Raw genomic sequence first — 17,466 nt, 5'->3', positions numbered from 1 at the left:
AAGTTACTGACAAGAAGAAAATCTACTATTTGAAATACTGGCACAAAATACAAAAATGAAGATCAAAATAGCTTTGTACCAAATCCCATTCGCAACAGTATTACGCACCTAAATAGTCACTTACTCTTCAAAGGATTGCTGTGAAGCAAACTGTGTGGGAATAATTATTTGAGAAGCTGACTGTGAAAGATCAGAATACAGGGCTGGAATGTCTCTTCTTTCCTTCAACTTCTCAATTTGATGTTCCGTCAGAACTCTACGTGAAGGTTTTGGAGAAGACACCTTCACAAATTCCTATATAAAAACAACATCATCTCTTGAGATACTTTATTCTAAAACTACTGAATATAATTTCAACAGCAACTGGCAAAAAAAATAAATACATAAAATCAAACAGAAGTAAGGAAGATGTACTGACCTCTTCATTCATCTCATGCAGACTGATTCTCTTCTTTTCTTTTGTTTTTGGTGTCCCAAGACTTAACCTATTAGCCTTAGGAGAGTCAAATTTTGACTTTGGAGAATCATACTTTAGTAAACCATCAACACCACCAGCACGTTTTAAAAAGCTACCAGGCATTACATTATCTAAGGAAAAACAAGCAGAAAACATTAAAAGATTACGATAAAATTGCTGATCACAGTAAAAGTAATTAACATAATATTCAAAAACACATGAAAAAATGAGAAAATGGCAAAATTAATACTTTAATACCATAAACTACATACTGTAGATCCATAAAATCCCTTGAAACTAGTTGCATTTTACTGATTTTTACCAGAATTCTACAAATCATAATACTGTAGCTGCATGGACTTACCAGGAACATTTTCTTTAGGATTGGTATTGAATTCTTCAAAATCATCCTGAGATTCATTTAGGCTAGCAGGAGGAAGAGAGCATTCCTTCAACACTTCATATAAGGCTGATGGTATACTGTGACTAGTATTAGAAAATGAAGATTTCCAAAACTGCCGTCCAGCCTGTTTTATCTCTTTTGTAGTTGAGGTCAAGGTAAGCAGGAATAGGGGCTCCAATCTATTTATATGATCAGCAGTGTGAGCTGATCCAATTTGTTCTTCAAACATTAGGGAGAAACCCCTCAAAACTTTCACAAACTGTCTTCCAACATCAGCACTGAATCTAATAAAAGGACTGACTTTGAAACCTTCAGTAATTGTAGGCAATACCTCAGCAATTAAGGGATTTATCAGCTTCTCTTGATGAACTCCTCTCAATATGTTCATGATACTTTCACATAATAAATGGGCTGTGCTGATACGACCAGGACAGGCTCCCATCCGCATCAGGCCCATAAATAGCAATGCAAATAATTCAACACATCCAGATAAATTGCACAATGGATGCAATTTCTTCTTTGCCTTGGCTGGGCTGTTTACCTCTGCAAACATTAATTCTGACTTAATACAAATAATTACTGCAAACATTAATTCTGACTTAATACAAATAATTACTGCAAACATTAACTCTGACTTAATACAAATAATTACAACTAGTAATTAAATTTGGGCTAACTACAAAACTTCCATTACAACAAGTTATGTGGTATCAAAGCAGTAACATTATCTGGATCACTAACTTTAATCTTACTCACCACTAAAATTTAGCTAATCATTATGAATGTCATTACTACTAACCATTAATGATCTTTCTGTAACTAGAGAAAAAGATAACATTTATCAAATAAAGTTTTGCAAGGTGGCATGAAACCTAGAAAAACCCCATTATGAGAGCATGAAACAATGCACAATACTTTGAGTGAAAAAAAAAAAAGTTATTAAAAAAAAGCATAAGACTGATTAAGTATTGGTGAGGCTTCTTGCCCTTGTCCCAGTTTCATCTGCAAAATCAATCTTTCCACCACATACAATAAGAAAGAATGGAAAGAACAAAAAACCATTGTTTGTTTTGTTTAAAATATTGTCCTTTTACATCAATAGGGAAAAGTAATCTCCACTTACGCTTCAGAGATGGTTTGCCTAATTCAGAATATCTCATTTTCTGTGTCAATAACAACAGGAAGTTAGCCATGAGGTTGTAGGTGACGCCATAATTCTCTGACGTCGATACTGCTATCACTCTCTTAAAAACATTTACCATTCCTCTTGCAATGTATTCTATTTCACTGTTGGGATCTGCTGTAACAGCCAAAGGTGTGAGCTCTGTGAATTTAGACCATAACTCACTCCAATCCACAACCACTTTCTGCAGAATATAAATATACATAAAACATTAGCACATGCATGCTTAAAACACTTTAAAATCCAACAAGAACAACTTTAAAACGTATGTAAAATAAAGACTGTCTCACTTTACTGAATATCAACATTTATTCAGCAAAAACTACTTGAACTTTCACTTTCATTGAGAAAGTAGGTATGGCTCACTGTAATCTTACTTTTCAGAATGTCCAACACTCCTTAAGCATGGAGCTGTTTACACCCTTCATTACCCAAAACTCTGTTGGGTTTTCAATTCTCATTAAACCCACTGAGGAATAACCAACTCTCTTAATGTCTAACAGTAGTTTATCAGAACTGACATTCAAGATGGTTGCCAACCAAAAGCCAAGGGCCAAACAATAATATCTGGTTTTTATTTGTAGCAACCCATGTAAGTACCATGGAGGTGAAAACAGAAAAAAAAGGCAGATTTTTCAAATTTCATTTTTAGTTTTCTACAACCCAAAATGGGGGATTAGTGTTATTTAGGTACTGAAAGGATAAAGATTTAGCTATAAAATGGAACTAAAAAATTAGGAAATAAAATTTTTTTTACAAAAAATGATCAAATTTCCACAACTTGGTATATTGAAAAAATATCAAATTTATTTCAATATCAATTCTCTATGACCCATGAGGATAGAGATTTAGTTAGAATGAAAACATGGAAACTAAAGGAAATATAGTTTTACCAGCATTTTCTGTCAAATTTCCTTAGATACACTTCCGGAAAAATGCCAAATTTTTCAGCCGCTCAATTTAAGTTCTCCTTGACCCAAAAATGAAGATTAGTGTTACATACATACTTTAAGGATAAAGAATAGTCATAGCGTGAAATTAAAACAAAAATCTAACTAGAGGAAATTCAATTTTACAGGAATTTTGTGAAAAATTTCTGAAGGTCCACAAACAAATAATGTAAAATTTCTTTAATTTCCATTTCAGGGCTCTATGACAAGAAAATGAAGATTAGTTATCTGTGTAATCTGATGATGAAGATTTAGCTGATAAAATAAAAGGAAACTGGCAGAAATAAAGTTTTACCAAAATTTTTGGTAAAATTTACTAAGCTCTGCATATAAAAAATATACATTTTTCAGCATTTCAGTTTCAGTTCTCTATGACCCAAAAATGAAGATAAGCATTATTTATGCATTCTGAGAATAGTCATGGAACAAAATAAGAGGACACTGAATAAAATAAAATTTTACCTAATTTTTAACTAAACTATCTCCAGGTCAGCAGATACATATAATGTCAAATTTTTCAAGGTTTTAACTGCAGTTCTCTCTAACCCAAAATAATGTATTTTATGCTCACTGAGAATAAAGATTTAGCTTTTTATTTTCATTTACAAAATGAAATAAAAAGCTACAGGAAAAAAATGTTACCAGAATTTTCAGTCAGATTTTTGCAGGTCTGTATATAGAAAAATGTAAAATTTTTCAATGTTTCATTTTCATTTTCCATGACCCAAAAACAGATTAGTGTTATTTATCCACGCTGGGCATAAATATTTAGTAACAGAATGAAAAAGTAGATAAAATTTTACTTGATTTTTCATTCATATTTCTGTGGGTCTGAATGTAGAAAAAAATCTAAAATTTTCAACTAAATTTTCAACAATTATGCTTCGGTTCTTTGTAATCCAAAAAATTAAGATTATTGTTACTTACGCACCCGAAGATGAACATTTAGTCACAGAATGAAATAGAAAGGAACTGCAGGAAATAACATTTTACAAGCAGTCCTTGGTTATCGGCAGGCTTGGTTATTGGCGATCCGGTTTAACGGGCCTCGTCTAGCAACGAAAATCGGTGATTTTCGGTGCCAATATGCACCAATTTCCGCTTATTGGCACCAATGATCGGGTATTGGTGCCAAAACATACCCAACAGAGGCACCAATCTCTGGTTATCGTCAATTTTTGCTTATCGTCACGCCGTCGGAAAGCAACCCCCTCCGATAACCGGGGACTGCCTGTACCAGAATTTTCAATTAAATTTATAGAAGAAAAATGTCAAAATTTTTAACATTCCAATTTCATTTCTCTATAACCTAAAAATGAAGATTATCGTTACTTATGAACTCTCAGGATAAAAATTTAACTGTTGAATAAAGTAAAAAGAAAACTGGAGGAAATAAAATTTTACCAGAATTTCCAGTTAAATTTCTGCTAGAAAATTAGGTATTACAGTTATAAGCTTCCTATACCTGGAGAGATGCTGCTATTAATACTAAATGCTTCATATCTTTTGGTGAAATATTGTAACTTGTCTCGATGTCAGCACCCAGCAGAGATCTATTGATCCAACAAGGCTTCTTGACATAGTAAGATCTTTATTTTTGCAACTGTAAATATAATCTGGACCACTAATGTATGATTATCTGCATTGCCATCTTCCATAAGTTCTACTCCAACCATGAACTTTCACCAACACACCTGGTGCCTAAGCCTAAGCCTCAAGAATATTAGTGCTTGCTACTTGCTTTACCGAGCATCTGCATCAACATTACATTGACATGAAACATTGTCATACTGCCCGTTCTTCCATTCCCATAGCTGTATCAGTGGAACAGTCTTCTTAGTAGTATTACTGATGCACATGTTTAACGGCTTAAGAGAAAATTCTATAATACTTTTCAAAACACTTCCATTCTGTGAAAACTTGCTTTGCAATCTTTCTCTTTTTATGGTGCTTTATTAGGTAAGGGTTGAGAGTAGTTCAATGCTTAGATTATGTTAACGAACCCTTATCATAACTTGGCAAAACTAAACTGAAAATTAGTGCATTTCATTTAAATGAGCAAATGTGTGAAAAGTTCATAGCATAGGCTTCTCTACCTAGATTAAAAACAGACTTAAGCTTGGAAAAGCACTGTATATGAATATTTAAATATGAAAACAGTGGGCCATTAGGGTATTACCAGGCAAAAAAAAATGAAACTGAAGAACACAAACAAATTCAATGTATTTCATATACCTAAAATTGGGAGATCTAAATTTGTGAGAAGTGTGACTAATAACAAGTCAGGTAACATGAACAGAATTAGTAAACTGGAACAATTTCTTCATAAATGAGAAGTACCAAACCCAAGTAAATACACTTGCAGTGGTAAACATTAGGTATAAATCATTGTATAAAGTGAACTGAAACTGTTTAACGTGGTTTTTATACAATTTCCTATGCTAGTTATCTGTTGATTATTGCAAGAGTTCAAGACTAAATTAAAGAAACATCACTGCTCTGATTTGTGAAAATGTCCCGATTCGCTTGTATTTCAAGCTTCATTACATTTGCATGACGGCATTTATCACAATACAGTTTAAAAACTTGAAATGAACGAAATTAACTCACCTGGTTGAATTCTTCACTTGTATTTTTAAATCCAGTAACAGACTGATTTATGGGAAACAGCAACATGTTATAAATACAAGTCCAATCATGCTCCATCCCATCACCTTGGTCAATGATTTGGGTCTGTAAAAAATAAGTTATGGCAAAAACAATTACTACATATATTGTACTAGCTTGTAAGAATTTAAGATGCTGACAGTTAAGGGCTTCTAATGTCCAAAATACTTTTACAGGTAACCTACCTTGTATAATTATTAATGCCAAGGTAGATAAAACTATTAAATGTGTATTCATAAATGAAATTATAAAAATTTTAAAATCCCAAATATAAACTTGCAGTAGCAATAAAACTTGCAGTTTCTTTAGTTATTACACCCAGGAGTTACTTGTTTTTGGAATGATATGCAAAGATAACTAATCAAGACCATAAGAAATGGCAAGCTTGAGAATTTTTTTTTCTCTCATAACTACTGTTCAAGTTAATTAACTATATACCACAAATCATCCCCACTTTGATGTGCTGGGTACTTAATGGATATTCTTATCCATTATTTGTACATAAAATTGTTTACAATTTAGCCATTTTAGTCCACCTGTAATTAGTAAATATTTCACCAATAAGTACTTGACATTGCTAGATATTAACAAATAAGGTCTTTCCCCAAGCTCCTGAACAATTTGACATCTAAGTGCAGCAGGGGAATTTTGACCATTAAACATATTTGGTTCTTTACGTGAACATTTCTTACACATCAAAAGTGTGTACTGAAGGCTAAGAGGAAGGCACTCCCTAGTTTACTGAACAATACTAACATTTTTGGTAACCTACCTGCTCAATATGGGAAAGCAGCTGCCTTACTGCACAAGCCCACATTCTACGGAGTGTGTCTGGGTGATTTGAGCTGAAAAATGGTTCAGCACCTTCAATCTCTTTAACAACATACTGCAAAAATCCAAGCTTTCCTGTTGACGGCTTGCTATTACCAAGAACAGTAATCCAAACAGTGAAGTATCTGCAATTAAAAATAGCAACATCACAATGCATATCAACCAATATTCAAGTATCATTAATGCAAGTAGTAAAGCACCAGTTATCCGAATATTTTTGTCTAAGGAACCAAACTCATGATATATAAAAATTATAAAAAATATTCCGTATATTTACCAAAGCATTACACTTGGCAGTCAACCTTACTAGCAGTTCCAATTTTCATCATGTTTCTACCTTCCTTTTGCGTAAGGAAGTGGTATGGAAATATTTAAAACTGACATGTCACATCACCAGCCAAAGCTGTAATTTTGCAGCATTTTCCAAAACTACCAAGAAAGAACATTATTTTTTTAACCGAATTGCTATTTGACATAAATTAAAATTAAACAGTACTGTATAAGCCATATAGTGTTATGACAATTCATGAAGCCAGAGGTTTGTTTCCTTGATTCTTGTATTAAATCATATGATTTTTGTTTCTGGACCCACAGTATTAAGGAAATGGCTATACATATGTACAGGAGTGCATATCTCAAGAAAACAGGTAATGATGTTATTCTGTACATACTGTATGCCCTCTTTTACAGAGTAACTTTTAAACTGCTTGTTAGTAATCCTGTGAATCATTTCACCTCCGTTTCTAAATAAGCCATATAGACTTGAATTACATGCAAGTGAAGAAGTTAGTTAATTTGGTTATATCTGACAGTACAGTATGTACAGTATTATCTTTGCCCAGCACAGGCCTGGCTTGTCAAGATATTCCACAAAAGGGTCTTAGAAAGCATCTACAGTATTCCCATAGATCTGGCTACAAATATACAGTAATTTGAAATGAAGAATAAAGGCATTTAAATTCATTCAAGATAAAGTATTCGGATAATATAAGGTAAAAAAAAACATTACAGTACAGCACTGTAATCATAAAAGTATACATTACTTCAATTACCTCAAATTTTCTAGCATCCAATAACTTATTTGTTTCAAGGCCTTTGAAAAACTTGAACTTCATAGCATGAAAAATATAAACCTCTCTTTAGCAGAACAAAATCAAATTTAAAGCTTAGAATTACAGTATACAACTTGTAACCAACCTCACAAAGAAAAGTATTGAAAAACAAAGTAATAAAATACAGTATAACATATTACGAGCACAAATAAAATGGCAATATCAGAAAACTGGAAACAGAAAGTGCACAAAAATTTACATTAGCAACTAATGTATATTCCATTATGAAAATCCAATTACAACTTACTCCTCTTTTTTTGTTGCCAAGTGAAGCAAAGGTGGTTTACATAGCTGCTGAATAATATGGTTTGATAGTGTTCCACTCATCATGTCTTGCATTGTGTTTCCTGTAGAGATATTGTACTGCCTTGAATTAATGACAGACAGTGGCAGGGCTAATCCTTGGCTTGTTGTGATGATTTCATAAAATTTTAATACATAATCACTCAGGGGATCTCCAGGTCTACAGCTGTGCTCAATTTCTGAGAACAATGTGAACATTTCTTTAACTTGCTCAATCGATTCCTTCTTATTTCCCTCACTCTTAACCACTTTTAATATACGAATGACGACCGACTGAATTATTAAAACAACTAATGCACTCTGCCTATTCCTCCTTTTAACATCATCAGTCTCATCATTGAATGAATGAAAAACTTCACCAATACAAGCAAAGAGCAACTGAAGAGAACGGACAAACAGCGTGTCATTTATCAATGGCTCCTCTAAAGGGGAGATACTAAAAACAAATGCCTGACGTTCAGGAATATCTATTCCAGCAGACAAAATCTGAGCTATTAATTCTGCACTTAACATAACCAATCCAGGAAATTTGCAACCAGGAGAAGCAGCAACAGACATCATTAGGTTTCGCTGGGCTAAACCTATATTTTGGCCACCGGGAGATGAAGGTGAGGTGCTGCTAAAACAGAACTTGAGAAGTGGTATCATCAATGTGTCGAATTGAGAGGCAGCATGCTTCTTCAATCTCACAACCAGATGCCACCACACTAACAGCTTTTCATGGGCTATTGCCTCACTCTTGGCATTATTAGCTTTCAAAGGAGCTAGGAGTAACTTCAGTCTCTTATGGTGTGTCAAGACATCCAAGTCCAGAGCAAAATTATCTATCAATGCTTTCCAGCATCTGAAGGCTTCCACCCTTACTGCAGGAGTGGTGCTCTTAAATCCCTTTTCTACAACTTCAAGAAGATCATTGATCAAGCTTGTGCCCTTATGCAGCACTGTTCCTAAAATCTGAACAATGAGTCTCCATCCTCTGAGGATATCAGTACTATCTTTACTTACTAACTCTCTCATTTTTTTGCATGTCTTGGAATGCATCTCTGCTGCCAAGCATGCAATAACAAAATTTCTTGATTCTCCCTTATCACTGGAATCATCTAAGAACGTTTTTACACTGTATAGTATTATAAAGACAATACTACGAACTCTATCAGCCTCATGAATGACATACTTGAAAGTGATAGGAAACCATATCCTAAGATCTTTCATAACAATATCAGGGATAATCTCCATTAATGCATGAATAACTTGCAGTGCTTCAAGGGCAGCTGAGGCTGAAGTTTCATTTTTGAGAATATCACAAACTGCTTCTACCAGAACAGCAGCTTTCTCCTTGTAAACATCATGACCAAATTTACTTCTGGAAATACACCACAAGGTCCGCACAACAACTTTCTTTCCTTTCTTCTCTCTTATCACTTTAATGAGATCTTCCACAATATCTTTTTGGGAAGATGCTTGAAGCATGCTAACAAAGCTCCCACTTGCCAAGAGGCACCCACAAGCACCTGCTGCCTCATAGCTTAATTCCTCTGAATCACTGGATAAATCTGTTTTGATATTGAGTATTGTCTTCTTAGTGTCCTCTTCTGACAAGAAATTGCTCCAGTTGTACTTGACCATAGCCCCACCACCTGTACATTTTCTGCAAAAGATAAGAATAAAACCATGTAAAATTCTCTAATGAACTTCTAATATAAAAATGCAATAACAATGTCAAACATATGGATAAATATGACTGAGAATCAATTACACTTACAAATTAACTTAACAAAAACTTACTGTATGAGAGTTCGGTAGGCAGAGAGTCTTACGGACACTATTTGTGCCGTAAACTGCTCCACCAACTCTTCCAAGTCGGTGCCCTCTTTCATGGCACCCCTGTAATAGAAAAACAACAATGAATCCAGAAGAAGAAGAAGGAGAAGAAGAAACAAAACAAAAACAATGAATCATGAAGAAGAATGGTGTTTTTACCAATTTCCACTTCTGATACACATGCTAAAAAAAAAATAAAAATAAAACACTGCTTTTTTTAAGCAATAACTGGGCAATGAGCAAAATATGTTTTCCTCCCTACTTTCACAGTCAGGGAAGGAATAACAAGCTGTGGAGCAAGCATGGCATTAGGATGAAGCTGCCCAAGCCCTGGCAATGATCTCACATATAGCCTATGAGAGACCTTTGTTCTACTATCCACTAAAATGTGTACTGTATGCTAATTGAGGTCATAAATGATATTTTATGAAAAAATAAGTTGAACAATATTTTGTCAATGTTAGTATGCCTTTCCACAGATAAAAGCTTCTCCAAAAAAAACCTTAGGTTGAATTAATCAGAATTACAATGGCTGGGGTAGGAGGAAAGATTTGCCTTCCAGCTTTGTACCTTCTAACCTTGAGGTAAAAAATAAGCATGCTTGCAATGGTTTGGAGGGACACATGGGCAGCTCCCTTGCCACTTAGGACCTTGGTGTGTTGTGTTAGATCAAGACCAATTCATATACTGTACAGTCAACCCTGGGATTCGCAGGGGATGCATACCACAAACGCCCACTGCGAATAGCTAAAATCCATGAACACCTGACATCCCTCTAAAAATGCTTATAACTGCCTATTTTGATAGTTCAAACACCAAAAAAAAAAATCTTCTAAAAATTCTTTTACCCCAGTAATTTAATGGTTTTATCACAAAAAATGCATTTAGTCACGAAAATATGAAAATACAGTACAGTAATTAGTAAATATTTCTCTATGAAAAAATTCAGCAAATATGCGAATATTCCATGAATGACGTGGATATACTTTCCACAAAAAAAAAAAAAAAAAAAAAAAATCTGCGGATAGGTAAAGCCATGAATCTGGCACTGCGAATAGGTGGGGGTCCACTGTATTTCACCTTTATGATTTATGGTACTCCAAGGTCTGGTAAGGTTAAAATGCCTCCCTGTATTTTAAGGCACTCTAGCTAAGGTTGGGAAGATCAATCCTGAGGCAAAGTCACTCCCTGTATTTTACAGCACTCTAGATAAGGTTGGGGTGATCAATTCCAAGGCCAAGCATGGACTCGGAGCTCTAGATGAGGTTTGGGAACGAAAGGTTTGGACATCCTGTATCTATTTAGTAGCCTTGTGACATCTCAGTTCTAGATAAAGTTTCCCATGATTGATATTTTGGACACAAACTAGTTATTGACTGAAAAAATTACTGTTTGTGCAGTTCATTTGTTACTGGCTTTCTTGACCCTTACATAAGCTTTCCAAAAATGTTTCGCTACAATTACATACAGAGGCTGAGGAGACAAAAAAAAATAAGTTGTCTGCATGACGAATAATAGTCAGATATACATGAACCATGAACTATGCAATCTCAAAATACATGAATGTTATTTGGTGATGTATTATGCTGCTAGGCTTGGCATAGCCTAGGCTATACCATGACTATTAAATTTCAAAAATTCTACAAAAATTTGTCTCGATAACAACCAGAACTGGTTATCATAGTCTCGGCCTTGTCTGGTGCAATTTCAGTCAACCAATTTTACCTTTATCATCATATATCACCTGGTTAATATATGGAGGCCATTTGGTCCACCCATCAGGGCAATTCTCTGAACACAACTTTCTATAAATTATTAATCCACAACACGGCCTATCAGTTTTTAAAAAATATACATATCTTTAGTTTCTTCTCAACATTCTCTCAGGCCTTCTCATCTTTTAGGTTCTTGGAGAAACCAACTGAGGTCTTGATTTTTGGCAAGCCTAGTTCTTTTTCCAATTTCTTTGTTGCTGCTTAATTGCATTAATCAACATTTATCCATGCTCCTGCATATATTTATGCTTTCATTGATGTTTTGGGAGGACGTATTGTTTTTTATTTACTATAATCCATTGCATTTCATGTCATAACACTCCATATTCAATTCTCACTTGGACGGCCTAGCCAACAAGCTCAACAAAATGTGTGACCCTATCTGATGGGAATTTTTTTCTTGTTAACTTACTGTTAACTTAAGCTTGGCAGCTCCTTCAGTAAACAACTTGGTAAAAAAAAAATCGGCTACAGAGAATGTGCACAGTATTGGCTAAAAGAATTTTTAGAGGATTGATATTTGGCCTTGGCATTTATAACTGCTACTTTTCTTAGATGGCAGCATCTTATTTCACTAAATTTGATACCAGATTTGTCTTCTGAATTATCAGCAAATCTCTTGAAAGATGGAGATGGAAATTTTCGATTTTGGAAAGCCCAAGAACACAGTAAAGACTGGTTTAGCCTATCTACCATAGGACTATGCCAATAACTAACAATGGGATTGGGCACTGGATACCTGTAAGCTACTTTATTGTTAAAATCACTGTGTATACAGTAATACTATATTCTCTTTCATTTCATCTGTCCACTCACTAATGTAGGATTTAGGTAGAAGTGGCACTACACATAGCTAGCTCGACTAGATGAAATGAAGGTTTTGGATATTAAAGACTTATTGTGTTAAAAATTAAAACTATTTCATCAATAATATTTCTGACTGCTCATATATGCAAAGAACCCCCACATCTTCTGATATAGACCATAAAAATGTCAATTTATTTTGCTATTATAACAATGCAAGCACACAAAAGACATAGTTGTACCAAATAGCCTGCACAGATCAAACACAAAGGAACAATGCGCTTTCACAATGCTGTACAGTACTATGTTTTATCATACTGTAGGTCAGTAAAAAGACATCTAGCTATGAGAGTGCAAATGAAAGGTATTTTAATTATTTCTTGCTTATAAATTACATGAGTAGGGTAATACTCAAAACTGAATGAAATATTGTAGTCTAGGAGGCTGTCTGGAGTAGGTGAAAAGAACAGCTACTCTTTTCAGAGTACTTTTTTGTGAGCATATAAACCATTATATTACCTCACTGACTGGACAATTTCAGAAGTACTTTGCAAATAACTTATCAAGCAAAAGTATGATATCTCACGGAGTCCCATCATCGTTGGAATGAAAGTCTAGCCTAGCCTCTTTTTTTAAGGCATTGGAAAGATAGAGTGAATAAATAAAGGTTATAATACAAAAATAATTTTTACTAATATGAAATTAAAGTGCTTGAAAGATGGTCAGTAAAAGTAAACATCTGGCAAATCAATAGGATATGGCCATCTTTCCATCCTTGCCATCCTTGTTAGCGTTCATCATCATTAAAAGTTATTTTTCCTGTTTACTGATGTGGATACTGTATAGCCTAATTTTGTTATCTTCATATTCATGCAATGAAGCTGTACATAGAATAAAGTTTGAATGATAAGGAAGTCTTGTGATCTGAACAGTTTGTGGGCTATATCAGCAAGATAAAACAAATACTAAAAGCCAATCATTCGTTTGTGTTTGATATGAGCAGGCTGTTTGATACAAGCTCATCTTCTTGTCCTTGTACAGTATAGGTAAGCTATATCCTCGTTGCAATTTGGCTTACTTATGATTTACATAAGAATGTGTGCAGATTCTTATATATTTATATATATACATTCAAATGTCTCACATGCACATGTGGCACATCTTCACCTGTGGATGGACAGATGGGAGAAAACCAACTACTGTATAGGTGAACCAATGAAGTCAGTCAAAAAGGGGGGACCAGTCACCTTAAGGTGTTGACATATTTTTGTTAGTAACCTTAAGGTGTTGACATATTTTTGTTTCTCGAAGTAAACTTGCATATTATGGATACCGTTTCTTTCCATCTTAATCTGTTATAATCCTCTGTGGTATTTCCTCATTTTCTTTTTCTTATAACAGCGTTGAGTTCATGCTTCTTTTGAAAACGGAAAGATTACATCAGATATGAAGATACTGTTTGTGAGCAAAAATTAAATCAAATATAAACATTATATAATTCCAATTAACAATCTCTTTTCTTTAACCCTTAATGGACAGGAATCCTCATATGAGGATTTGGGTAACGGACAGAAATCCTCATACGAGTATTAATATTACGCGTCATACTGTTTGAACGTTATAGCACTTCAATGGTCCATAAATGACTTATGACAACTATAATACCTAAGCACAGGAGAGACATCGATGAGTATGCCTTGAGATTTCTGAGGGGTATGTACTACCTCTTTGCAACTCCATGACGTCTTTTTATTTATTTGCTCATAAATATACCCAGGGATTGCTGCTGATTTAAGTTCTTATCTTTTACGATAGTATTCAGCTATAATTGTAATTTTGGAAAGAAAAGTGCAAAGAAATATTAGAAAAAACACATATACCTCACAAAAAGTTACTGCAACACCCCATCTCAGTAAATCTCATAAATAATTTATAACATATATACTAGAATTTGTTACTGATTTTAGTTCTTATCTGTTATGATACTATACGGGCTGCAATTATAATCTTACAAAAAATAAATTAGAAAAAACATGCATAACTTGGTAAAACTAACATTTTTATGAGTGTTTTATAAAAGAGGCCCAATACAGGGTTGTAAATAGTCACTTTCAACTTCCCATGGAAGGTAGGGAAAAATTTTAAGATTTTTTTTCTTATACCATGTGCATTTGCATATCTTCCTCATTCCACTGATGTGTTTTTTCTTAACTTGGCCAACCTTATAGTTTTGCCCAGTCCTGGGGTGAGCTTGATATATATTTAGCCTGTCCCTTAAGGGTTAAATCATAAAAATATTAAGCCCTGTAGCCTAATTCATAATTTTCGAATGCTTCTTCACATAATCTACATATTTTTCTTTATTTGTAATGGTTGTTTTCTTTGTTTTTTTGTTTTGGAGGAACTTTTTCCTTGTATTTTTCATATTACCAAAGTTTGTCTTGATAGTCAAGTACGGGTGTCCTTTAATGAAAAGGATTAACCAGGGCAAATGACCCAAAGCTATAATTGATTTCCTCCTCCCCATCCCCTTAGGCAAAACACCTATTTGACAATGCATGAGGAAAGGACGTGTCATGTTGTCTTAATATTTTCATAAGCTATTTTTAGTAATATTTAGTAACAAAATTGCCCTAAATTTTGTTAGATATGTTTCTCATATAAAGTCTTCTTTTAAAGAATTACAAGTTAGTCTCTAAATGCTGTAAGAGAGCCCATGAACTTGCATGGGCTAAGCCTAACTAAAGGGTAGGATCTACAGCCTTGGCTACATTGTTTCACAGGCTATCAGTCTCCTAGCTTACTATGCCTTATATAGTGTACCACATACCAAGCCTAACCTAAATCCACACCCAGCACATACGATATAGGCCTAGTGGGCTACAAGTAGTACAGTAAAACTAGGGTAACCTTAGGCATATCTTATAGCCTTCCCAGCACCCAGGTGAGCTTGCTAGCCTCCCTTCTCAAAGCCACGAGGCTTTGGTCGACATACATAACAAAAAGTTAAGTATACCTTAGTTTTACCAGACCACTGAGCTGATTAACAGCTCTCCTAGGGCTGGCCTGAAGGATTAGACTTATTTTACGTGGCTAAGAACCAATTGGTTACTTAGCAACGGGACCTACAGCTTATTGTGGAATCCAAACCACATTGTAGCGAGAAATGAATTTCTATCACCAGAAATGGTATTTCTAAGAAATAGATACACGGCAGGTATTTAGCGAGAAATGGCAGTTTCTTATAGTATTTTGGTTGCTTATTTACAATTTAACATTATTTTTGGGGGTTGGCTATAATTAACCTGTAATTAACCCCTGAATTCCATCCAACAAAGGGATTCCATACACAATCTTCACAAGACAGAGCATGGGTATAAACGTCTGTTTGGAATGGTTCATATCCCGTGGGGCAAGTGCAATACCTTGGAAACTGGTTTTTTCTACACTTTTAGGGCTTGTGACACTAGCCGTGAATTTGTTTGTTGTCGGCCAAATGGAATGTCCCTTCGCCGTGTTTAGTACTGGCCCGCGGGGGGCGTTACCCATATGTTAACAAGTTATTGCACTTGCCGGACGGGATATGAACCGTTTGAAACAGACGTATATACCCGTGCTCTGTCTTGTGAAGATCGCGTATGGAAACCCCTTGTTGGATGGACTTCAGGGGTTATTTACAGGTTAATTACAGCCGACCCCCAAAAAATAACTTTAAATTGTAAATAAGCAACCAAAATACTATAAGAAACTGCCATTTCTCGCTAAATACCCGCCGTGTATCTAATACTTAGATCTTACCCAGAAATAAATTCCTCTAATTCTTCATTAGCCGGCCGGAGACTCAAACTCAGGCCTGGCGAGTGCTAACCCACAACTCTACCGACTCGCCCAATGAGGAACTACCACATGACAGCTTAGCCTATTGGTAGGCCTAAGACATGAGGTTAGGCTTATCATGTTAACATCTAAGGTTGGCTATTGACCTACCATAGGGTTTGGCTAGGGCTAAACAGACGGCCTAGACTTTGGTTTCTTAAAAAGAACAGGATGAATTAGAACATCCAAATGTTACCAGTAGGGTACATTCTCCTATTCACGGTTCACTATCCTAGGCCTAAAAATTCCAAGCCCTGACTAGCACCGACAAGCGACGTCATCCTTTCTCTTCATCACTGTACTTGGGACAGACAAATTACAAGACACGTCAAGCCAGAAAAGCAGCGGCTGGGCTAAAAGTAAATGGTAAGACAGCCTTGAAACGAAGGGAAAGCAAGAAAATCAAAAGCTGACATAAATCAATTGTGAGCTGGCTAGGCCTAGACCCGATTCGAAATTTTAAAAAGAGCATCTGTAATACATGACACTGATATCGCCATCTCCACACACCGCACCCAAATCTAACAAGCAAGCAGACCGCAACAAGCAGTGAATAAAGGAGAAAACAAAGGCTTCCAAACCTGTCATAAAACACACAACACAGTTCACTATTCCACTCACACTAGACTGAAAGCGCGGGAATCAACCTGTACCCACACCTACACCGCGCCTGCGAGGGAAGTTGGAGGTGTTCTCTGCACATCATTTCTATCGAATTTTACATCTATAAACAGCGCTTTCTTTCTTCTCCATTCATTTTCTCAATTTAAATCTAGTTCATAGACTCACGTATATTATATTAACACATTTGGAAGTTAAATGCAATATATCTAAACATCATTTCTACCGAATTTTACATCCATAAACAGCGCTTTCTTTCATCCATTTACTAAATTTATATCTACTTCATAGACACACACACATATATATATTATATTAATACATTTAGAGACTAAATGTAATATCCAAACATGTTGATGGTGACATTTTGCTTAATAACTGGGGAAATCTAAGCACTGCTGGTTACAGAGCTTTCAACATATCTAAATACGGGACACTGTTAACAATTTCCTTGGAAGAGTAAGACTTAACGTGGTTAGTAAACGTAAAGAGTATACTTACGCTATTACCTTATTAAAAATATAAGAATTCTAACTGTAATGATGATGTACATAGTAAGGATTAAAGATACATTTACAAACTAGTTTATGAAAATAAACGATAACCAGATTAGCCTAATTACGGCAGTTAGCCATCCACTCTCCGACCATTTCAATAAGAAAA

General features: G+C 34.9%; 1 protein-coding gene across 2 annotated transcripts in view; it reads right to left on the bottom strand.

Moving 5' to 3' along the window:
* LOC136843612 (telomere-associated protein RIF1-like) overlaps window positions 1-16,925 on the bottom strand; it is a 55,245-nt gene extending 38,320 nt beyond the window's left edge. Inside the window, exons 1-9 of one of the 2 annotated variants that reach the window (XM_067112146.1) lie at window positions 16,804-16,925; window positions 9,692-9,790; window positions 7,851-9,554; window positions 6,433-6,616; window positions 5,604-5,726; window positions 1,984-2,227; window positions 822-1,403; window positions 419-588; window positions 125-294 (exon numbers count right to left, since the gene is read on the bottom strand). In XM_067112146.1, the coding sequence (XP_066968247.1) occupies window positions 125-294; window positions 419-588; window positions 822-1,403; window positions 1,984-2,227; window positions 5,604-5,726; window positions 6,433-6,616; window positions 7,851-9,554; window positions 9,692-9,783 (3,269 nt within the window). In that variant the 5' untranslated portion in view covers window positions 9,784-9,790; window positions 16,804-16,925. Of the gene's footprint in view, window positions 1-124; window positions 295-418; window positions 589-821; window positions 1,404-1,983; window positions 2,228-5,603; window positions 5,727-6,432; window positions 6,617-7,850; window positions 9,555-9,691; window positions 9,791-16,763 lie in introns of both variants that reach the window. The other variant, XM_067112145.1, reaches the window with a different exon arrangement.
* Window positions 16,926-17,466: the final 541 nt, after the last annotated feature.

Source organism: Macrobrachium rosenbergii, chromosome 12, assembly GCF_040412425.1.
Source record: "Macrobrachium rosenbergii isolate ZJJX-2024 chromosome 12, ASM4041242v1, whole genome shotgun sequence".
NCBI classification, from domain to species: domain Eukaryota; kingdom Metazoa; phylum Arthropoda; class Malacostraca; order Decapoda; family Palaemonidae; genus Macrobrachium; species Macrobrachium rosenbergii.
Note: the sequence above shows the minus strand (reverse complement) of the source record. Positions and strands in the feature narration are given on the sequence as shown.